Raw genomic sequence first — 25,622 nt, forward strand, 5'->3', positions numbered from 1 at the left:
CCTTAATGCGTATCTTTTTATGTTACTCATTTTGCTTCTCCTGCTTGGAATACCTCCTCTATAAACCTTCAGTTTACTCAGTCCTCATGGTTTCCACCTCTTCTTAAGGATTGTCCGTACTATCTATTAGGTGTTTAATGTGTATTTACCTCGTATTATAATTGTCTTTCACATGTCTTGTTTCAACAATTAGTTTCTATTCAGCTATAAGATGTATTGAATATTTCCTATCTGCCATATCAAGTAGATTTTATTAGCAACCAAGATAACTAGCCTTATTTTTTATCTAGTTATTTTTTCGGAAGAGCTATGCTTTGCGCATACCCTCTCCATTGTACAAACAGAAGTTGTTGTGGAAGGCCTGGTGCACGGCCCAGAGAATCACTTATTCCTTCCCCCAGCTCTTGAGAATATCGGCAGCGTGGCTCTCAGTTGAATTTTTCTTTGGGGATAGCCTAGACTGAAGAATGCTACCTGCTCAAGATCAGGCCCTATTCTAGGAAACAACTCAGGTCCATTTACTTGTTGATGTAAGGGTACAAAACAGGAATTATTATTATTCCCATTTCACAGAAGAGAACATTAATTAACTTGCCTGAGAACGCACAGCTTGTATGTAGCAGAGCTGTGTATGAAGCCAAGCAGTATGCTCCAGAGCAGTACTTTCCAGGAGTAATACAATGAGAGCCACGTGTATAATTAAAACATTTCTAGTTGCCATGTTTCAAAAGGAAGAAAGAAACAAGTAAAATTAATTTTAATAATGTATCTTATTTAACTCAATATACTGAAAATATTTTCATGTCAACATGTGGTCAGTATAAAAATTATACATGAGATACTTTGCATTCTATGTTCTCCCCTTTTTTGTACTAAGTCTTTGAAATTGAGTGTGCATTTTCACTTAGGGAACACCTCAATTTGGACTAGCCACATCTCAAATGCTCAATAGCCACATGTGGCCTCCTTATTGGACTGTCCAGCTCTGGAGTCCTGCTTTTAATTCTACCACTATGGCCATATCACTGTGGCGCTGAACATTCAGGTAATTGTTTTTAAAGGTCAATCACGTGGATATTGAAAAACTACCTAACAGATGTTACATAGACAAACCATGCAATTGTGTCTGAATTTGTTTTTCCTTCGGAAATATCAGATAAATCAATTGGCCTCTTTCTAGTTAATCTCTGGCTTACTTCTATAGCTGGGACCTGCAGTTCTTTAGTTTTTCTCCAGCTTTCCTTTTATGGTTTCCAGGGACGCAGCAGATAGGGAGGTGTTTCTTTTATGATCAGGGGAAGAGGGAGATGAATCTAGTCTAGAAAAGAAGGTATTTAATGAATCAGGCGGAGGGATTAGGCCAAGGAAGAGGAAAGAGAACGGATAAGGGTCAGGAGCTGTGACAGGGCTAGAAACAAGGATGTGAAGGGAGACCAGCAGAGCGTCATCTTGCAAAATGCCCAGTGTGACTGGGCTGGTCGGTTTGCTTATAGACTGGTTGGAAGCAAATTCTTAAAAAGACTAAACCAGGCTGACTTCTCTCTCCACAGATCTGCCACAGCCTGTGAGATCTTGTCTCTGGAATTCTCAGCAGAATAGACACAATCTCCTATTTATTCAGTCCCAGGCCCCAGCTTGTCACATACCATCAACTAACACACAGTTCTTTTTCTTTTCAAGGGCTTTAGCGATAATCACTAGGGGGTGATGATAGGCATTCCAACTCCAATCATGAACACATATTGAGGAAACTATAAATTATAAACTCAGGTAACTCATGAAGTTGTCACAGTCCTTGCTGTTGATCTATAATGAAAAGCAAATTATGCCAGACCTATCTTTTTAGCCTCCTTTTTCTAACTCTGTTTTTAGATAGTTCATGGAAGTCTCCCATGCCTCTTTTATTTCTGGGGCATTGGATTCATCCTCATTTCTATCTTGTTTTTCATTATCCCTGCACTCTTTCTTTCTAGGATTTATGCCTGAATGTCCAGTTAGGATAGAAAGATGTACTCTGAATTATACATTGTTAGAGTAAGATAGGATTTTTAAAATTATTGCATTATTTTTTCTGTATTAAAGAAGAAAAATGCAAAGAGATCATCTACAGAATGGAGGTAGAAACAGCTTAGCAGAGTAGTTTCAATGATATAATTAAAGGTTTAAGCTGAGTAACAGTATGGGATTAATATATCGAGACATAGGTCCTGGACTTTCAGCTAGAATGCTCCTAACATTGGACACAAATCTCAAATATGTCAGAACATTAAGGCTTGCCACTAGAATAAATTTAGCTTTTGGATAAAGAAACAGGGGCCACCCAATTATAATATTAAAATATCTTTAACAACAGTGCAAATACTGATTATTAAACCAGGCAGCATTAATTTTGATGCTCACTTGCCAAGTGTTTGGCTAACTAGCGAGGACCTTATCATGACAGGGCAAGGTGTCAGTTGCTTTCTGGAATGATAAAAGCAGGAAAGGTGAAGAGGGCTTGATGTTCCTTTAGTGTTCCCCTGAAGTGTCAGCTTAATAAAAGTAAAGACTTGAGCTTTGTTTGTCTTCCAGTTGTCTTGTAAGAATCATTGAAAAGCTCCATGACCTTCTCTACTACAGAGTTAATTTGAATGATCTCAACTATAACAAGCTACCTCTAGCAAAAAAAAATAAAAAAAGGTGGCTCAAAAGAAAAAAGCTATTACACGATATGAGTGCCTGACGGTCCTGTGGATTTTGATATAGACCTCTGTTTCAGGGTCAGTGATAAATAAAGGAAGCTTTATGAGCATCTCTAGAGCTCTCTTTTAGGGCACCCATACTAGCGTTGAAAAGAGGATCAAAATAAAACCAGCTGAGACCTCATGTGGAAGGAAATATTTAGATGGTTTTGGATACCAATGAGAAAAGACTTTCTCCCATTTTAACTTATAAGAACAATTATTCAGGTGTCAATAAAATTTGTGTAATAATAATAGCAAACATTTATGGAGCTCTAGTCATTACTATGCAGTTTACATGTGTTATTGCCTTTGAATATTACTCTCACCCTATGGACTAGGGGATGTTATTCTGCCCATTTTATAGATGAGAAAAGTGAGGCTTAGAGACACTAAGGAACTTGCTCCAAGGTCATGGAGTGGGTAATCAGAAGAGCTGGGATTCGTACTTGCACAGTCTGATTTCAGAGACCGAAAATTTAAGTACCATACTGCACCACCAGTTATGTGAAATTCTCTTATATATATGATAAAGATAACTGATAGCATTTTCTGAACTACTGTGAAGCCCAGCACTTGGACCTGGAAGGTGCATATGGTTTTCAACCATCGAAAATATTGCTAATCACAGTGATGACTGATGCAGTTCTCTTTGACTCTTTTGTGTTAATTAGAAGAACTAACTGAACAATTTAGCAGTTTTTAATATTACAAAACTCTCGAAATATTTAAGAAGCTCTAAACAGGAGAAGAGCATTATCTAAACTGTATAGAAACATGTAGCCATTGGCACCCCACAGGAATAGTTAAGAGTGAAGGCTTGGTAACAAGTGGATATTCCCGTAGAAGGCATTGCAGTCATTCATCGGGTCCCAGGTGGAAGGCCAGACAAAGGGACAGAGTTCTTATCCTTTGAAGAAAACAAAAATCAATTGACTGAACATTACTAGGTCTTACATTTTATGCCGAGTTTCTGGGCATTTCATAAAAGTACGGACTGAGGCAAAAAGGAATGAGATCTAGTTACTGAAAGTGGTGTCCAAAGCAGGGGAAAATAAAGCAGAAAAAAATCAATTTGCCTATTTGATTTAGAGTGGAGATATCTGAGTGATGAAAACCCCTTATAAATTTTCTGTCTGAGGATAGGATTGGTCTCAGAGATTGAAATGTGATTTAGCATGCTAATGGCTTTAGTTGTGGAAAGAGAAGAAATGTGAGGACAGGAATTAGAGAGATGTTGACAGACCATACTAAAAGAAGTTATGTTCTAGAGGATGTGTTAATAAAGATGTCACTACATAGCAGTTTCCTTCCTATTTTTTATGAGACTAGTTGGAACCAAAAAAAAAAAAAAAAAAAATGCATATTCCTCACTCAGGAAAACTGTGAGGCTCTAAGTAAAAACAACTATAGAAATAGGAAAATAAACAAAAACTCAAAGACATTATCCAATTTAGATTGGTTGGTCACCTCTACTTGACTCTGGAAATCACAATGAGTTAGAGTTGGGAAGGACTTAGAAGTCATAACTCGTTCTATGTCTTTCCACTCAGTGACACTTCTATACATTATTTGTTTCCACTTGAAATGAACCCTGCATGATAGGAATTTCGCTGGTCCATAGGTAGTCCCTTCCATTGGTGGAAAACTGAGGGTCTAAATCTTTTTCTCTGTAATTTTCCCCTTTTGGTCTTAGTTCTGCATCGAGTATTTAAACTTATCCATGTCACAATTCTACTCTAAAAAAGCAATTATCACATTCTCTGTGGCTCTCGAGATTTGCCATTCTGTTCTCTCATCCGTGTCCCTGTCCTTAATTTGTTTAGTTGCTCTTTCACAAAATGGACATTGCCTAAGGACTTGGGGAAGAAAAACAGTTGTACAAAACAGAGATGTCAGATATCTTCACCCAGGACTTAAAAAAAAAAAAAAAATCAGTGAGTTGAAGATAAGAAACTTATGGAGTATTGAGAGTTTGCATGAGTTTTCTGCTTGTTTTGTAGTACTGAAAACGGACTAACTTATTGAAGTAGTTATTTCAGAGGAGAAGCCAGCTAGATGTTTGAAAAACAAGCAAAACAAATCACTTATGCCCACAGGTCTCGTCGAGGCCTCTTCCCACCTCAGCGGTTGGGCCGAATGAGAACAGCTGGTGTCTGCTGAATCTCCTCTGCTCAGTTGCTCTTATCCAGGTTGTTCCTGGTAAGGAGTCCACAGCATGGGGGACTTCCTGGAAGCTCAGCCTCAAGGGGAAGTTGCTGTGCATCAGAGAGAAGAGTCAGAGGGATCCCGAGCTTTCTCAGAATGGCAGCTTTCCTTTGCAGACACCAGCTCCTCCAAAGATTGATGGGCCCAGTGATAGATTAGGACGAAAAACAAGATAGAAAGAAGACAGGTTCCAAAGAGAAGGATAAAGGAATTTGTCAAGATTCTAAGAAAAAGAAGAGGGAACTTATTACCTTAATAAGGAGCTATATTTAACTACTAACAAAAATATCCTGGAAATTTAAAAACCGCTTTCAGCTTTTGAAACAATCAAGTGTACACTGCCAATTTCAGAGACACCTGCCATAAATAGATTTAATATTAAAACCCTTTCTTCCTTTAAAACTTGTAAGGAAAGACTATGTTCATATTCATGTAAATGTGCACTTTTTGCCATCTGCACATCCTACAAACTCTCATCAAATAAATTTTAAGTCCTACTTTCTTTTTTGGTATGTACACATTGAAGGTTCATTTAATTCATACTATCTAAAGTGAGAACATAGCGTGAGAAGGTTCAGAAGGGTTGGACAGCATCACTCTACCTACTGGGAAGGGAACTGTTAACCCTTCAATCCAAGAAAAGTGCAGCCCAGGGTCATGGGAAACCCCCTGAGCAGGGCAGAGAGAACCTAGTGTGGCACCAGGGGCCAGGAGGGCAGGGACTAACAAACGTGGGTGAGAGGCTTCCCTGGTCAGGATTGTAGTCACATGACTTGCTTCCACCCTTGGCTCTGTCATTAACCAACTGGGGGAAATCTGTTTAGTCAGTTGCACATTTTGGGGCCATCTTCCCACTTGTAGCATGAGGAAGCTGAGTTAGATCAGTCACATTTCCAATCAAGGTCTTGAGAGCGCTAAGGTTTCTGTGAAGGTATCTTGACTGGGGCAAGGGGTTGATTGTGTGGAAAAAGCGGGTGCTGGAGACCCAGTAAATGCCTTCCCCCATCATTTATTATTTGTTTGACCAATGACCTTTTACATATGGGATTTCCACTTCAAGTTTCATTCAACAAATATTTATTCAATACGTATACATAAAACTCAACTTGAAAAAAAAAAAAAGGCACTCCCGCCAAAAGCAGTGTGAAAATTACTGGCCTGGATTGTTTCTAAAAGACTTTCTAGCATTAACATTTCATGAGCTTAATCTAGGAACTACAGATTCATTCATTTTTCACCATGGGAATCCTAAAGTATGAGCAATTGTCTTGAATAATTAAGGTAGAGAAATGTCATAATAGACACTGTTCTTTAGTAAGGTATGCCACTTCTGTAACGTGCAAACAAACAAACAAACAAACAAACAAACGCTTTTGTGACCTGGTTTCTCCATCTATTCCAGCAAACTTTCCTGAACTTCCTTTTTGTTTTCCTCCAAAGGAATATTTGATTGTTTTAGCATATTCATAGACCATAGCAATGCTTTATGTTTTTCAACCAACAGATCACCAATCAAAAAGTAAAAAAAATAAATTTACATTAAATTTACAAGATAGTGAGAAGCCCTAAAAGAACCATTCATCGTTTTGGAAATTTGATTCGCCTCTGTCAATGACAACAGGAAATAACCAAACCAATGTCTATATAAATACACACACATATATAACATATATGTATATATATATATATACATATATACCTATATGTGTGTATATATATATATATATATACATACATATATATATATATATATATATATATATATATATATATATATATATATATATATTAGAACCAAGCTACCACATTTGAAGTATAACTCAAGTATGAGTTTTTTAGATTGATTTTCTGAATGAGTTAATTCAACAATTAAGTTGTTGAAAACCATCAGGTACTTACTTGAACATTGAGAAAATTTGGCTCTGTATTATTAATTACTATGAATTTTTTTGTTTTGTATTTGTTTATTGATGACACATCATGTTTTCTTTATAACTACAAATCTACATCCCATCAGCCACACAAATCCTGTGGAAGGAGGGGAATCTCAATAACAGAGGCACTTAAGTTTCTTAAGTGACTCAAGGGAGGTAAAAATGTAAAAGCAGGTCAAAGTGTTCTTCACAGGTGCTCTGCAGGTACCCTAAGCACTGGGTTAACCTGACAAATTATGGACTTAATTTGATCTGACTCTACTAAGTTAATCACACATCGATTGATACATTTATTAATTATTATTAATAACTGCAAACAAGTCTTGAAAATACAGGGTTACTTTTCTTTTAGTATCTGACTTTTCCTGATCCACTAGAGTAATCCAGTGGTAAAAACAGATAAAGATAAAAAACAGCTCCAAATACCCGTTGTTTGTATACCTGTTATTTGATAGCTGGGAAATTGTTTTTCCAGGATATTCTTTCTATTTGAATTTATAAACTTCTATTTGAAAAACCAATAGTTTTCATTTTTTTTAAAAGGTTTTAGAGTATTGCTCAGTAAACCATGATTCAAACTATCATGAGAGACTTTGTTGTCATTTGGAAGGGTTAAAATGCCCTTAATTTTAGGTAAATGAAGGCTACAGGACTTAGACTTGTAATAGGAAAAGTCTTCATAAAAAATTAAACAATACAAGGAGATGATTTTTATCAAGTAAATTATTCTTTGTGTTTCTTAGCTCTCTTAAGGTCTTCTAGGCAGTCTTTAAATTGCTGAGCGTTTTTATTCATCTATATTTAAAAGATGTTGGGTTCTCTGAATGCATTGCGAGCAGTCACAGGAATTCAATTTCAAGGAAGAAACTGCTATAGTATAACTAGACTGCATAGAATATACTCTGTAAGAAAAATTGAGGGGATTTTACAGACATTAAAAGAACAAGTAAAATAATAAGGAACAAAACATATTTAAGAATCCTTCCAAACCTCAGATGAATATAGTTAAGTTAAAGCTTTTTATTCTTAAGAATTTAATGAATCTAGTTAGTTTCCTTTTACAGGTAATTTCTCAGACAATTATTTATTTTTTGGTGTAGTTTTCAAGTTTTCATAAAAAACATCCATGATTAAGTTACCACATAGAGAAGCAAAATCTCAGCCTTTACAATTTACAAAATAAAGCCCCACTGGTTTAATACATTTAACGTCCCAAGATGGCCAAACCCACCGGAGTGACTTACTAAGGTATCTGGCGTCGACAGCCTTGTGGTATTCAGTCCTACCAAGGATGGGAGAGTTTGGGACATCCAGTTTGAGATCATTGCCATGGCACTAAGCACAGCGCCAAGCTTCAGCAGTGGAGGAATCATTGCTGTGGAGCTAATGAGTTTTCATAGTGACTGATTAAGATCCTGGTGCTGGGCTGGCAGCGGGAGGCGTGACGGCAGCACGCCACATCTACAGCATAAAAAGAAATCAACTTCCCCAGCTCTAATCACCAGGAAAAGCTCACAGAACCTCTTTCCCCCACCCTCATGGGAAGTGCCCTGCCCTTCCTTTCCTCCCTTACCAGACACTTTGCTGGATCATCAAAGGAAATATCCTTGCTAGGGCTTGGTTGGTAATTAGCAGAGCAGAGGTTGGAGAGAGGGGGGAAACTTGAGCTTTTCCTGCTCCACTATAGTCAGTTACCATCAACAGAGTCCATTTCCTCTAGGGTTTCTGTGAGTACAATCAGCTGCTCTTTATCCTTCATAAAAAATACACCTTAGTATATGGAGGTCTGCCAAAGTGCACATTTCAAACACCAAACTTAATGCCTACAGATTTCTCTGGACATAGAGCATGAAAACAAAAATCTGCAAAGGATTTCCAAGATGATCAAATACTGAGAGAAAGAGATAATTTTTTTTTTTTAAAAAAAACAGTAACCTAAAATGAGCTTTGTAGCCTCTAAAAAGAAATAGTCAAAGATGAATAGCTTCTGCCTGTGGAGAACATTACCCTCGGTACCTTACATATGAATAGACAGAAAAGACAGCCTTGGAGAAAAGTTTCTGTTATGGAAACTTCTTATGTTCCCAGTTTTGCTTTTACAAATGAGTGCTTAGTAGTTGCTCAGGCATATGGCAAACTCAGTTAACCCTGCGTTCACCTTGTGAGGATTGGCAGGCTGATATGGGAACTTGGTGTCATGAGAGAAAACGTATAACTTATTAAAAAGCACAGAATTGGATTCAGGGACTCTGAGGGTCCAGTCCTGTTCTCTTGTAGTTAGTTGTGTGACTGGCCAGTGACTTAAAATTCCTTGGCTTCAGTTTTGTTTTGTTTTGTTTTCTCTGCAATATATGGGGGTTGGATGCCATGTTCCCCAAGGCCCACTCCAGCTTTAAAATTCAATGATCTGTTTATTTAGAGTTTTGTTGGCAAATGTGTGTATTGAATGTGGGGCTTATGGGTAATTTTATTATATTCTTTTTACAAATACTACAAATTGCCCACATGTATATCTCAGATCTTGAATGGAATAAATCAGAGGCCATTGTCTTCTATAATATATGTGGTTTAAAATAAAAATATAGAAAGAAGATATGAAGGGAAGTATACTCATGAAAAATACCTGAAAAGGAATCTGTTACAGAAAGGAAAAATATTGTTTTGATTCCTTAGGAGAATTCTGAATTTGTTTGTAATTGGAATTTTCAGCCATATATTTTTCTTAAACAGTTTTGGCAAGAGAAATCAAGAAATATCTTTAACAAAATTGAAAGAGATGCATATTTATAGAGGTGTGTATGTTCTTTATTCTCAAAAACAGCTTTAAACAGGGGTGAATACTGAGATACTCCTCAGTCTCCCTTGCATCTATCACCTAGGAAAGGCTATTTTTTGTTCCTTCAGAATATATCCAAAGGATTTCAGTTGACTCTTATTTTTTTAACCACAGTGTGAGAAAGCCAAATATTATTTTTGTCTTTTAAAAATCATATCATATGAGAAATCAATGATGATAAAAGAACAATAGTTTATATATTAAATTTAGCATTAAACAATAGAGTATTCATAGAAAGATCTGTGAAATTTTACATTAGTCTTACAGTGTAGTAATAATAACAACAACAACAACAACAACAAAAAGTGGATTTACAAATATAATTGTTTGAGAAATACTCCTGTAACTCTATCTAACTTGAATAAAAGAGGGGAGTATCTTTTCAAGAGCTCAATTTCCAAAATTGAAAACTCATATACATGCAATTACTGGATAATTTAAGATGCATCAAGGCAGATGGCGATTATACTTATTAATGAAACTATCAGTCAACAAAATAATAGCATCTTTAGAAGAAAATAGGATTGAATGTCAGGGAAACCACTGCTCTTATTTGCAAATCAAAATGAAAGAAATAAAAGTAAAACACAAACGGAATGCTTCTTGCAGTTTCCCAGAGATGCAAGTAACTACACTAAATACTGAAAGGGGGCGCCTGGATGGCTCAGTTGGTTAGAGCACAAGCTCTGTACAACAGGGTTGCTGGTTCGATTACCACATGGTCCAGTGAGCTGCGCCCTCCACAACTAGATTGAAGACAACAAGCTGCCACTGAGCTTCCGGAGGGGCAGCCAGGCAGCTCAGTTTGTTCGAGTGCGAGCTCTCAACAACAAGGTTGCCAGTTCAGTTCCCTCATGGGATGGTGGGCTGGATTGAAGGACAACGACTTGGAGCTGACGAGCCCTGGAGAAACACACTGTTCCCCAAAATTCCCCAATAATAATTAAAAATTAAAAAAAAGGCTGAAAGAGAACAATAGTGAACGTTTATGATTTGATGATGTTTATCAACAGCATAAAAGCTGTAATGTGTTGTTTTTAGAGCAGGTTTAAATAGGACATATTAAAATAGAAAAGCTTAAATTATAATGATTATTAGTTGTGGGAAGTAAATATAACTTCAATTAGTAAAGAGCCAAATAGTATGTGGTGCTTTCTTACTCTATTGAAGTGATTATCGTTATAATTTCCATTTTAGAAGTTGAGTTTAATTTGCAGATGTGGGAAGTGATTATTCTGTGTAGAAGTAGCAACCCATATACAGGGCAAGAAACCCAGTGGTTACAGAAGTTCCACAAGGGTAGTTTGAATGGTGATGGAGTAAGTGACAAGACATGAGGTTGGAAATAGTAACAGTGACCAGCTCCCAGTCTTCAGGGTCACCCAAAGATGTCTGCATATTATCTTTTAAGTAATTCAAGAATTTTAAGCAAAGCAGTGAAGTCCTTAATTTTATGACTCAAATGATTACTTTGGCATTTTTGTAATGCAGGCTAGACAGGTGGGGATTGCAGGAATAGCAAAACATATCAACGATAAGACGGTCACTTAAGGACATATTCTCATAGTTTTGGCAAGATATGATGAGGTCCTGGAATAAGAAACTGTCAGTGGAGTTCATGAGGATTGATTCCATAAAAATTTGAGGTAGAATTCGCTGTACTTTGTGATTGAGTAGATGTGAAAAATGAGGGAGAGGAAGTTAGTTACCTGGTGAAATTTTCAGGTTTAGGATTTGAGTGATGAATGATGTTCATCAGGATAGAAAATAAAATAGAAGTATGGCTTTAAGAAGACAGAGTTTATTGCCGCATATTGGATATGAGTTGTCTATGGTAGATTGAGTCCCTGGATGGTAATATACCCATATACGGAGTTTAGAAACGAGTTAATTTCACTAGACCGCACAACTTTAGTAAAACTAACATATCCAACATAGATGAAAAAAACTTTATTTCGGACCACAGTCTTAAAACTACCAATGATTTTATTTAGACTTTAATTCAAGATAATCTCTAGATTTAGTTACCTATACATAATTACCTACACACTTTTGTTTAGAAATAGTCAACAGAAACAACTTAAATCACTAGGAAATAGTGAAACTATTAGTAACTCTAGTAATTTCACAGAAAACGTGACCTGACTACACTTTTCTTTTACAAGCTTAGTGTGGATCAATAACTATAAAACCTACAAAGTACGTTATTGCTAATGGGATGCTAAAAGATATTGATATATTTATTCATTAGATTTCTTATGGTAGCCTGTCTTATTATTTAAGATAGTATTTAATGATAAACCTATGCAATAAATAATTAATAAGCAAACACTGATCAAAACTGACTTAGAGGTGATCTTATGTGATATTGGCATGTATTGTCTTTGGAACTTTTTTTTCCCTTGATTTGGAGCACAAAAGTTTAACATTGCTTTAATGCTCAATACACTTTCTAGTTTATTGTGCTGTGTGGTAGGTGTGTGTGGGTTTCTGGTGAACTCAGCTAAGGCAGATATGAAAAAGTCAAATACATGGAAAGACATGATAGCTACATAAAATACGGTAAAAAACTCAAAAGTTTGACTTCAAGCAAAGTGAAAAAAGAGACTGAGATTACTTGTTAAACTAAGAAGGCATTGTCTGCATGTACTGTATTGTAATTTAAAACATTTGAACTTTGGGGGTGGTTTGAGGAAGAGAAGAACATGACATAGTAGATGTAAAGACCAACTGTAGGGGGTGAAGAAATTATTGATGAAGAAGGAAAAGCAGAGAAGGAGCAGGAGGAAAGGATGAGAAAGTTAGCAATTGGGTAGAATAATGAAAGATGAATTGTGTTGATTGGCTAAAGGAATAGTTAAACCAAAGTGACCTCTAGAAAAAAACCAAGTGAACTCTTGTTAGAAAGTTAAGTAGGAAAAGCAGGAAGAGTGGTATAAACAGAGGAAGGTGGGAGACAGTGCTTGTGTTGAAATCACTTTGGGGACACTGTATACCCTCGATGGAGGAGTGATATGTAAATGGTCAGGTGAAAAAACAGCTCCATTTATGAGTCTGCATTTTTCTCATCTGTAAAATACGGGATAAATGTATCTATATGGAAGGATTATTAGAAAGCCTGAAGAATGAGAGAATATATTTGAAAGTGCCTATGGCATGTCAGATGCTCTATAAATGGCTGCCCTATCTTTGGTAAGAAGTGGCATGATTGAGGCAGGGCCAGAAAGTGTTAGATCAGCTTAAGGAACATTAGGCCCAGAAAAGGTGGTAAGTTTTGTGTCTTTGCTGGGGGTAGCTGAGTTGGGCTTAGAGTATATGCTACTTCCCAGTCACGTGGAGGAAGAGAATAATACCACTGTTCTGAGTGACACAAAGTCACTCGGGGCCTCTAGAGCTAATAGTTCAACTCAAAGTAGAGAAAAGGAACTAATGTTCTTGCTTCCTCCTTCACTAAAAAGTCAAAGCAATTACAAGGCAACTTACGTAAGGTCCCACTACCATATCTACTTACCCAACTCATCTACATATATTACCTTTTCTCCTATTGGCATGGATGAATTGTCTGTTCCTTGGTAAGGTGGATCCCTCTCCTGTGCACTAGCTTAATACCTTTCAGACATCCTGCATAAAAATTACCTGTAAAGCTTAAGACCCAGATTCCTAGTTCCCACTTTAAGATTCTGACATTAACTCTAGCATAGGGCCTAAAAACTTGCATTTCTGACAGTCTCCCAGCTGATGCTCATGCTGACATTCTTTGACCACCCTTTGAGTAGACTGCCCTAGATCGCATCCATCTCACCTCCTCAAAGACAACTCTCTTAATTCTTTCCTCTCTTTGTGACATCAGTAAATCTTCCCTCTTTAATAGGTCATCCCAACAAGATACAAACTCCCCCTGTATCTCTTATTTTAAATACAAACAAATAAACAATACTTTCTTGATCCCACTTTTTCTCCATTTATTCCTCTATTTCTCACTGTCCCTTTAGAGCATACCTTCTTGAAAGAGTTGTCTATACTCAACATCTTCAGTTTCTCTCTTCCTAATCAAGATTTTGTCCACACTTCCCCACTCCACTGATACTACTTTTATGAAGGCTACCAATGAACCCACATTGCTAAATTTAGCAGTCAGTTCTCAGTTCTCAACTTTTCCTGACCTATGAGCAGCATTCATCAAACTTTTTCTTTCTCCTCCTTGAAATAATTTTGAGTATACCACATTTACCTAGTTTTCCTCCCAACTTTCTGACCCATCTTTCTCATTCTCTTTTGTTGATTTTTTTTCCTCATCTATATGCTAATGACTCCCAAATTCATTTCTTCCTTTCCTATCAATTCAGACCTGTATATCCAATTATCTACTTGACATTCCCAGTTGGATGTTTAATAGACATCTTAAATTGAACATGTTAAAAAATGAGCTTTTGATATGCCTTCCCCATCTCCAGTAAACAAAATAAAACAAAACCCGAAAGAAATAAACAAAAAAACCATATACATGCAGTCATTTCCATAGTTTTCCCCATTTCAAATCCATGGTTCGGGCCTAAAGGTTAGGTTTCAACATTAACTTCTTCTTTTAAAAAATTTTACAACCCTATAGATTCCATAAGCAGGTATTCTGTTCTCTACTTTCAAAATATATCTGGCATTTAGCCATTTTATACCACTCCCACTACCACCATGCTGCTCCAAATTACCATCATCTCTCATTTGGTTTATTACAAAAGCCATCAGTTATTGACCAAAAGCCATTCATTCTATTTTTAACTCCCTAATTCCAGTGGTCCTGTTAAAATATGAATCTGCTTCTGTTAATTCTCTGCTTAAAACTCTTTAATAGATCCCCATCACACTCATGGGAAAAGTCAAAATATTTAGCACGAACTGGAAGGTTCTACGTAATCTGGCCTCATCTCTCCAATCTCGTTTCTTAAAGCTCTTCCCTTTATTCATTTCACTGGAGCTACTCTAGCTCCTCAGAGATGCAAGATAAACTTCCACCTCAGGTCCTTTGGATTTGCTCTTCTCTGGTGCAGTTCCAATCTCCCAAATATCTTCTCTCTTCCTTTTTGTTTTAATTCAAAGATCACTTTCTCAGAAGGTCTTTGCTGACCACATCATCTCAGATTTCTACTCTATTCATGTGATTACTTCATATTGTCTTTTGCTGCTTTACTTTTTTTCTCCTTAGAACTTATTATGAGTGATTCATCTTGTTTATTATTTGTTTTCTCCACTAGAAATAAAATTCCACAAAGGCAGGAATGTTGTCTGTTTTGTTCACTGGGGTATTCTCAATGCCAGGGAGAGTGCCTAGCCCATAGTAAATTCTCAATAAATATGTATTAAATAATGAATAAAGAAATCTGTTACTGTTTTGTTTATGCCCTGCCTCAGTTTAAGAAGGAGACAATTTTCAGTGTGAAATTATAATACAGTCTATGTTTTGCAAAACGAGCCAGTGTAATATTTGCATTTTGTGTGTGTGTTTCTGTGTGTGCATGATGGGTGTATCTATGAGTAAAGGATAGTGTAAAATATTGAAACATTAGCTTATGGTTAAGAATGCTTTGTCTTTCCAAATTTCAGAGTTAGAATGCAAGCACTTTTGGTCTAAGCCAAAGAGTACTGTCTCCAGCTCTTTTTCTAACTTTTCTTGATAAGCTTCAAGTCACTAAAACCCTAAATAACATGGAAGCAGTTTTCTCTTCTTCTTGCCTGTGGCTAACGAAGTTTGTCTCCAATAGCATAGGGGAGGTGGAAGAGACTATAGGCTACGGAAAGGATAAATTTAAATAAAATCAATTGGAGAACATAGAGATCTGAGTGTGCATTCACCCAACTCCCTTCATTTGGTCCTGGGCAATTAATTAGGACCACTCATAGCTCCTAAAATGCACTGATTTGCCATTCTTGCCTTGAGGTTTCAGGGTTATCTTAAAAGTATTCACTAATGAAGGAATGAATTTAGAGAGAAAAACATTAGCAAGGTTCTTTAAAGGAGGGATTTCTGTCTTCTCATCTCTGCCTTCATCTGTGAAGCTGACTGATGCTCTATAAGCCTGGGGGGATCCTCCAGTTGGCAGCTGTTGTTGCTGCTTCAAAGGAGAAAAATGGATGTGTGGGGGAGGAATATATTCAGGGCAAACATATTCCCCCCCCCCCCCGACTTTTTACTCAAAATTGAAGAAGTGGAAAAATATAAATTCAGGATTAGGCTAGAGGAAAGGAAGATGCAGAATGGTGTGACAGAGACCCACAGACTGTAAGACAAAAGACCTAGATTTTGTATCAGCTTAGTCACTACCTCACTGTGGGTTCTTCACCTGGGAAATGAAGATACTAAACTGAACTTGCTATACAGCCCCTTCCCTACCATAGAGTCACACTGAGGAGCTCAGCTTTTATCCCTGAAGTCACACAGACATCTTGTCACTCTGCTCTGACAACAAGACCACTGGCTGGGTGACCTGCCAGAGCCTTGGTTTTCCGTGTATAAATTGGGGTTAACAAGAGAACCCAATTCCTTAGGAATTTGTGAGGATAAAATAAACTTCAATCTATAAAGCATTTATCAGAGGACCTGGCATACAAGGAGCTCTCCATCAACTTTAGTCATCAGTATTCCAGCGGAAAGTTGTTTATGTGTTTCTTCCTCATCTTTGTGGAAGAATAGAGATAGAAATTGTTAGTGATAAAGAAGTGACGATCATCAAACTTTGGGGCGAATTACTAACATAAAGACTTATCTTTAAGAATTTTGAAAGTGCAAAATATTCTTGATTTTAATATGCTTGGTTCCTAGGAATTGACTGCTAACAGCATCCTAGAAAGGGTCTAACACATACCCATCCCACAGGCCAGCCTTGGGGATCTGCCTATTGAAGCCTGTTTTCCCTGCACTGTTCTAAGAACTTTACTTGTATGAACTGTTTAATTCTCACACAAACCCTACGAGGTTGGTATTGTTACTACTACCAATTTATAGATGAGGAACTGAGGCACTGAGAGGAGGTTAAATAAACTAGTTGAGGTCACGTAGCTAATAAATGGCAAGGACAATATTTGAACCCCAACAGCCACATTCTAAGTATCTCTTTATTATGTGCATACGCACACACACAAACAATAACAATATGATTATGGCAAATATTAAATTCAAGTTTTGTCTTTTTAAAATAATTGAAATTACTTGGGGGAAGCATTATGGTTTAGTCGTTGGTATCCTCTTGGTAAATGAATGCTTAAAGCTGAGCACAAAAATTAAAAGTACCATGTTTCTCCTTATTAAGTTTAACTTTGATTGTGACAGAGCAAAGCTCTCACCAGGAAGGTACTGACTCAGGTGAGTGTTCAGCTCTTGCTTCACTTTCATTGGAATCTATTTTCAGATTTTTCTAATTCACCCACCTCACCAGGGTAGACTGAAGTTTTAAATTATTGCCAAAAGCTTTTCTGAAAGAAATTGTTTAGGAAGAGAAATCTCAGAGAAGTTGGAAAATTGCCTGGTGATCAGAAAGAAGACTGTTTCAGTGGCAGCGTGAAAGAATAAAATTGGATCTTCAAATGTGCAATTTTCAGAAAAGTTATAAGTTGTTTCATAAAGCTTATCTCCCTCATGAAATTTGAAATGTAGGTTTCGGAGGGAGCAAAAATCTGGTGGTAGTAAAATAACCCAAAACATAAAGGTATGAAAAAAAAATTGCATTTGTAGCCTGCTTTTTAAGAAACTTCAATAAATAGCAGAAGATCTGCAGACTTAATTTGATGTAGTAGCATTAGCTATATTATTTGTCAGCATTGTCCCCTCATTAGTACATGTAGTCAAGGTTGTTTTGTGATTCGAAAGCCCTGGCAGACAAACATAGTTAAACATAAACATCTAAAGATCTGGACTTGAAACAAATCAGGCATGTTTTGCCATTGAAAGTGTCATGAGAATTATACAGCTTTATAAAAGGGAGTCAGAAAACCAGTTAAGGCCAGGTCATTAAAACAACCACCACCACATACATGAAGCTGTACAACCTTATTACCTCATTCCCTTGTCCTTTTTGTTTAATGCAGTCAAGGACTACTAACCTTATATAAACAGTTTTAGAAGGACGTAAGTAACAGCTTAGAAACAACTCCCTTGGTGAATATTCATCTAAAAGAGGTCCAATGATATATAGAATTATGAACTTGACAGTGGAAAAAAGTTTTGATAAAGGTTGTCTCTTGTTATTGAAATTAAACAATTGTTTTGCCTTAATATGTTTTGTTCTCTCTGCATTTCACAGGTTAATTATGTATTGTTTTCTGTTGTTAGAAAACCATAAGTAGAAGTATGTTATTACTCCATTATTGGCCTTTAAAGGCACTGATCTATTAAACACTTATTAAGTTTGTTCTTTGGGCCAGAAACTATAGTATACTGAAAAATGCAAGATTAATGATGGGGCCTCATCTTTTGAGTAGTTTATCAATCTGGAAATGTAACAGAATATAAACAGTTATGCACATTTAAGCTGAACAGTTCCAATCTTATACTCATAAGTGTAGAGATACAGTGGAAGAGTGAAAGAAGGGTGGTGAAATGGACAGGGAAAACTTTATTGGAAAAGGTGCTTAAGCTAGTTTTAAAAGCTCTTAAATCTCTTAATTTTTACTCAGGAAAATGGACAGTGTAATTTACTATGGGTCCTAAAATAAGACAAAATTTAAGTCATAAGGTATTTGGGTCTGTGCTTCAGAGAGCAGAGATGTATATGCTTCAGCCCTTCCTTTGTCAATAAACATCTTTTTGTCCTAGTGTTTTATATTTTTACCTCGCCTTTGAATAATAAAATAAAATCATGGCATTGCTCTAAACCAGGGGTGTCCAAACTGCGGCCCGCGGGCCAACTGTGGCCTGCGATCCATTTTTTATTGGCCCGCAGCAAATTCCAAAAATATATTTAGTTTACTTAAATAAACCAGGTGAGGCAATATGTATTTTACCTTGAGTGAGTGGCCTGGCTGTTTGTGTATTTTACCGCATATGGCCCTTGGTGAAAAACGTTGAAAAAAGTTTGGACACCCCTGCTCTCAACCATAATGTAGTGCTACTGAGTGCTAAAGAGAGTGTGACAAGGAAATGAACATTATTATGAAAACAGTGTTTTCCTTGAGCAGGAAGGGAGCCAAATAGAAATATCAGTGTTCTTGAAGGACCTTGCATTATCAAGAAAATTGTTTTCAAAATTACCTGCACATGTCAACAGGAGTAGTTTGAATTCTAATATTTGTACATAATCTGAGTCATAAAGTATATGGATAAAAATTAAGTCCAGTATAGAGGCTTCTTGTCAGGTTTCTGCAAACACTTTATAACACGAGGAATGTTGAGATATTGCCATTATTGGAAGTAGATTGTCTTTGCAATGCACTCTCCCTCTCCCTCCCCTTGTTCTCCCCCCCTCCATCCCTCCTTTTTCCTTCTCCCTTCCTTTTTTACTTCTACCCTTTCTTCTATCCTTCTTTTCTCTCTCTCCTTTCTTTCTCTCTTCTTCTCTTTCACTTTCAGCAAACATGATTGAGCCCTTTCTAGACACCCTGCACTGAAGTAGGATCAGAGTACGGTTTGCCAGCTCCCCAGGTAATTCTGATGTATTGCCTAGGTTGTATGGCTGGGATATAAGCATGGAAAATGCTAATATTTTGCACTCCAAATTTGGAAGTCTTCTGTTTTACGTCTCCACTCATTCAACACTGTTTAAAACAAAACAAAATAAACGAAAAATCCCTTTTCGAAACATACAAGTTTGCATGCTTAGGCCATAATTTACCTCTTACTGCAGTCCATAAGGTTTTCATAAGGTACTGAATTTAAAACTGGGGGCTGCTCAGAACTGCTGTTCAGTAATGGTAATATCATTCATGTGAACCTCATTAATAGCTTTTTCTTCCAATAGTGATTAATAAATATGTCAGTGATAAAAAATAAGTTTCCACTCATATTTTGCCTTTCTATAATATAAGGTCATCAATATTTTTCAATAATAATTGTACTTAGAATTATTTGAGGAGCAAGGTTTGTTTTATGGTGAATCATTTATGCATTCAGCAGGGATTTATTGATCATCCTCTGAATGCTAGACGCTAAATGCTAGTGATCAAAGATGAATAAATTCACTCTCATTCACGATCTCATATCCTGGTGGGGCACTGACAGAAACTGGAGAAATACATCGGTGAACATCATTTCAATATAATGTGATATATAGAGTGTACAAAATTCAATGTGACATAAACAGTTTATCAATAAATTCTGCTTGTGTGGGCTAGAAAAGACTTCAGGGGACAGTGGTTTTAGGAGGATTTAGTAGCATTTCTTAAGTATATCAGGAAGGAAAGGCCACTCTGCCCTGGGCTTAGCATGGGATAGCATGTGAAAATGTACCACTGAGGTGTGAGGGTTCACTTGTTCTTTAGGAAGCTCCAAGTAGCTTGGAGTGGAGCCAGTCAAGAGTGCATGATGGGGTGGAGGGAGGGAGGAAAGAGGGTTAGAGAGGTAGCAGAAACCATCAGGCACTTGGCTCTCCAAGGACATTAGATCTTACTACAACTACTCTTACTATAGCTGGTCTTCAAGAGTTGCAGGAAGGTCAGCGATAACAGACTTGTTTGTTACTACAAGAAAGACCACTCAGAAAAGATGCAATAAATACTGGGCAGAGGGGTGATGAGGAGAATGACATCTGGGAGAGCAGTTAGGGGGCTTTTTTGTGCCCGAATGAGAATTACGAGAAAGACAGAGGAAGGATAATACAGGGAATAGGCACCTTATATAGAAGAACTTCATAAATTATTAGATGTGGAGGCAAGAGAGAAAGAAGATGAGAGTGACCTCTAGAATTCACAAACTACAATATTGCAGACAAAGTGCTTGGCGTTATCTGGAACAGTGTTTCTTAAACATAAAGATGCATATGACTCACTGGGGGTCTTGTTAAAATGCAAATTTTACCTCAGAAGTTTAGGGCAGAGCTTGAGATTCTGCATTTTTAATAAGCTCTCAGGAGATGTAAGGTAGCTGGTCTACAGACCACGCTTTAAGTAGAAGGGGCCGTGAAAGCCAACTTGAAGAGTGTAGAACTAACTAAGTGAGGAGCTGGTGTGTGTGAACACATCATGTGTGATGAAGGAGGCACAACCAAGGAAGGAAGAAAAAAGTTAAATTCTTTGAGGGAATTGAGAATAAGGATTCCCAAACACACGTTTCTCACCAAGAAAGGGGTTCAGGAGTTCTCACCATCCAGAGACAATTGTTAACAGAAAACAGACATTTAGACTTCATTTGCTTTAAATGGGTCTTAAAATTTCTTAGAAGTGAAGATCTTGAAAAAAAAAAAAAGATGAACACAAATACAATAAATTGTCTTATCTTACAATTGTGAGGGTATATTTTACAGCTAAAGAGATATGTTTCTGCAAATCTCTCAAAGACTTAATTTTTTCAGGGCCTCACTTATTCCTTTTGCTATTCAAATCATTGTGTTTTGAAAAGCCCATTCCATAACTTCTCTCTTCAATTGTTAAAGGATATAAATCTGCCAGCTACTTTTTAATAATCCCTTTGCATTTGATCAGAGCAGTTCTTTCTTGACACTTCCATCAAGTTCATGGAATCATGTGTCTTTTGCATGATTTTGATTAACTCCCGTTGTATTTGCATTGAATAGTATTAGCTAGTTGCCATATCCAAGTCAGTAGCTCAAGATGGATGCTACTCTTAGGCGGTGAGGGATATTTTAATGGGATTTGAGAGGGTTCATTAAATAAGTGGCCATAGTTAGTAAATTCTTCTGAGTTTTGATGGCTGTTGCTGCCTTACACAGCTTCCCAATGGCAGGACTTGGGTAACACATACTTGGATAGCTTCACGTATAATTCAGGGTTGACTAAAGACTTAGAATAGGTGGTCATCCATGTACTGTGATTTGGGGATGGGGTAGAAAAGGAAGAGAAGGATGATGCTTTCACATGATTTACTCATTGTAGGGAAGTAGGCTATTAACTATAGCTAAGAAGTTTCATGCATTGTGTTTCAGCAGCTATAGGAATTGAAATACATTAATTTGATTGAGTTATACTCTTATTTGTCAGGGAGGGGATAATCGGGAAATACGTGGAGTTCTGGGTACCATCTGAAGTTACCAGTGTTAGAGTCTCAGTGAGGGCTCTGGGTATCCCCAAAGCCCCATGAACATACTGGGTCTTTTGCGTGTAAAAGTGAAAGTGTGAAAACTTGCTTAATGGTATTTGCATAAAAATAAATTACCCATGTGATGAGATTTGGGAGGTCAGGATACGTTGATTTTAGTCCTAATTTTTCATGTAAATTTAGCAACATGGCATACTTGGTTTCCTTTTCAGCCCCAACATTCTGTGACTCTATGTGCTTAGAATTAAGAGAATGGGTTTTGAAATCATATAGTCCTGGTTGGAATCCCAGTTCTGTCACTTACTCTGTGATTCTAAGTTCTTTTCTGAACCTTATTTTACTAATCTTTAAATTAAGGATTATGGTATCTACTAATAGAGCCCATCTGATAAAGAACCTGAAGGTCATACCTCTAGCCCAACAAAGTTATGCTTATTGTTGCCTCAAGAGAGATTGCACACAGAGGAACCATGGAGCTCTCACCAAGTAAAGGAAGAGACAGGGTTAAACATAGGACGTGGGGGAAGGATGGAGTTTAGACAATATTTAAATGGAGCAGAATTTTTATAATGCCAAAAAAGAGCAAGTCTCTAATGTAAAGGAGTTAACATCAGGACTGAGTTGAGAAATGGACTCTGGATTCTGTTTCCTTGGAAACTATAAAGTAAAGATAAATGCTGAATATTATGTTTGGAAAACCCTTATCTGAAGTTTTGCACCTAGGCTGAAAATTGAGGCTGCTGCTTAGTGTCAAAGTGACTCAGATCTTCCAGGCAAGAGTGGGCTGTTCCATTTTTACTGATCTGATTTCAAACAGCTGTTTCTGATAATCTATGATTTCAGAGAAAAAGGGTCTCGGCACTGCATCCTCCAGTAGAGTAACAAAAGCAGTATTTAGTAGTTGACCACCGAGGCTTGTCCTAATAAAATTAGATATTACATATGAAGTGCTAAGCACAGTGCTTGTCCTATAAGCAATTATTACTATTAATATTAGTAGTAGTAATAGTAGCAGTATTGCTTAGCTGTCTTTTTACAAATAAACCTCCCCATGATAAAATTGGCTGTTGAGTTAAAGTGCCCAATCTTGACTCACTAAAAGGCACAATTTAGAAAACCTAATGAGCCAATATAGGGATGGACTCCATTGTCTTGACCTTAGGAGCTGCACGCTTTGAACAGTGGTCTGGGTGCAGCACAGTCACTTATTGCCTTTGAATATAGAAATTTCCTGACCCCACTTCACCAGAAACGCTGTTCAAGGTCTTGGAGTGGAATGCGTATTTTCACTTTTCAAAAGCTCTAATTTTGACATATAGCCAACTTTCAGAAACATTTATATAAGCACACGAGTGTGAGAAAGTATTATCACAGCATATATGTTATTCCCAAATGGTTAGGAGTAAAGGTTTAGAACATCAAAGACTATGGCTTAAGGTCATGTAGTCCAGATTTCACTCAGTAGTGAGATGCACTCTGCAACGTCCCTGATGCACTGATCTTTCGGCTTGCATCCTTTCAGCATTAGTAAAATCAATGCCATGCAACAGGTGCTTTGATATTGGACATTTTCAATTGTGAATATGACCTTGTGACCACTCATACTCCATTCACTGTTCTGCTTTCTCATGTACCAGTGGAGAGGGCTACTTCTCTTTGTCACATAATGGCCCTTTAAAATATCAAGCTCCCTAAACCTTCCTTTTTACCAAGAACAATATGCCCAGATTTTCTATTATTCTTATGACATGCTCTCAGGGCTGCCACCTTCGTGGTTATTCTCATCTGGACACATTCTTGTTGGTCAATAGTACCATGCTCGGAACAATATGAAATTCTCTGAAATACTCCAGGATGGTCTGATCAGCCTAGATCAGAGAAAAATAAAAAAGCTTACTTGTAAAAATGATGATATATGTTTTCCTTTGTAGGATTCATGAAATTTATTGTAATTTAAGTAAAGTATCCTTTCTTTAAAGAATTATGGTTATAACTGACATAATGAAACCATTTTCTACTCCAGCCCAACAACTGCTATCTGTTAAAGTCAAGTCCAGTGGCAAAGAACATGTCAATTTTACACTTATGTTAACATATGTCTCAGTGATGAATCAAAATTTTCACTTCAATCCACCGGATGATTTAAGATCCATTGTATTTTTAAATCCTGTTGAGGAATCACTATGCTGAGTTTCTCAAATGGCTGTTGGCGTCTACCAAGAATTTCAGAGTCTTACATTTTGGACCTCCAAGCATCTTGCCACTTCAGAAGTGGACTCAGACTCAGTGGGGAGAACAGCTCCACCAGTGTCTCCTCTCTTCTGTTTTATGGCTTTAAACTTTTGGTTCAAATTCAACTCTCTCCCCCTTCTCCTTATCCTCCTAGCAAGCTCAAACCTTTTGGATTAGCTGATACACAATTGGTTAATTCAGGAATGATATCAATATAATGTGACTTTACATTGGTTCATACATATTTTTCCAAATCATTAATATTTTGCACCAAAAGTAACAGGCGCAAAGTATAGTAACAAAGCTGAATGCAGCAAGCTGCAGTTACACTCGTACAGTTCTTTACATGATGATATTTCATCTAATTCCACTTTTCCTGAATTGATGTGAACATACATTTTGTCTCTTTTGCTCATGGTACTCCTAGATTGTGTCTTTTCCTCTTGTTTCTATAGCTCAGCAGCCTCAGTAGACGTTTACATCCCCTTCCATCAAGTTGCTTTCAAATTTTCTTGAAAGCTAAAATCTTACATTTGTTTAAGATATTTTTTAACTGTTAGTTTGCTAACACAGTTATTATTTATGTTAATTCTCTAACCAAGTTATATAGGCTTGAGTGATCCAACATTAACTCATTATTCTACAACCCTTCTTGTTTTTAGGCATAATTTTGTAAAACATGTGTTTTTTAAAGATTAAAACTTTTGTGTATGAAAAGAAACTGTCCAGACAGTGAAAAGGCAGCCCATAAAGTGGAATAAAATGGTTGTATATTATATATCTGTAAGACCCTGTTATTCAGAATATATACAAAAAACTTTTACAACTCACCAACAAAAACACAAACAACTAAATTTTAAAAATAGACTTCAATAGACTCATCTCCAGAGAAGACATACAAATGGTCAACAAGCACCGAAAAAGATGTTAGACATCATTAGTCATGATAGAGATGCAAATTAAAACCACAGTGCGATACCCCTATATACTCACTAGAATGGCTATAATCGAGAGAAAACTGAAAATAACTAATGTTGACAATGATGTAGAGAAATTGGAACCTTTAAACATTGCTTATGCAAATGTAAAATGGTGTGGCCTCTTATATAATAGTTTGGAATTTCCACCCCACAAAAAATTTCTATGTGGTTCAACAAATCCACTCCTTGATACAACTATAGCCACCAAAATTGAAAACATGTTCAAACAAAAAGTTATACAGGAATCTTCAGAGCAGCACTGTTTACAGTAGCAAAAAGGTATAAGCACTTCAAATGTCCATCTTAATTTGTAAGGAATTGAGATTTGTTATACCAGGATTCTTTAGATTGATACATTTATAAACATATTTAATAATTTCTAGAAATATATTTCCTCATAGCACATGTTTTTTTAATGTGGCAGAAGACATGTTTACTAATTTCTCTATAATAAGCAGAAAGTTGATAAATCTGTGTTCAGTAATTAATGTTTCATTATTTTATATTATTTGGAAA

The 25,622-nt window shown here is 36.7% G+C and overlaps 1 protein-coding gene across 3 annotated transcripts in view; it reads right to left on the bottom strand.

Moving 5' to 3' along the window:
- Nucleotides 1–25,622, bottom strand: part of OLFM3 (olfactomedin 3) — a 181,122-nt gene that overhangs the window by 35,472 nt on the left and 120,028 nt on the right. Inside the window, exon 1 of one of the 3 annotated variants that reach the window (XM_019753729.3) lies at nucleotides 8,107–8,251. The exons of 1 other annotated variant lie outside the window; for it this stretch is intronic. In XM_019753729.3, coding sequence (XP_019609288.2) covers nucleotides 8,107–8,235 — 129 coding nt within the window. In that variant the 5' untranslated portion in view covers nucleotides 8,236–8,251. Of the gene's footprint in view, nucleotides 1–595; nucleotides 697–8,106; nucleotides 8,252–25,622 lie in introns of those variants that run through there. One more of the 3 variants, XM_074318686.2, reaches the window with a different exon arrangement.

The sequence above is a fragment of the Rhinolophus sinicus genome, chromosome 7, assembly GCF_057876585.1.
Source record: "Rhinolophus sinicus isolate RSI-liver-muscle chromosome 7, RSI-T2T, whole genome shotgun sequence".
NCBI lineage: Eukaryota > Metazoa > Chordata > Mammalia > Chiroptera > Rhinolophidae > Rhinolophus > Rhinolophus sinicus.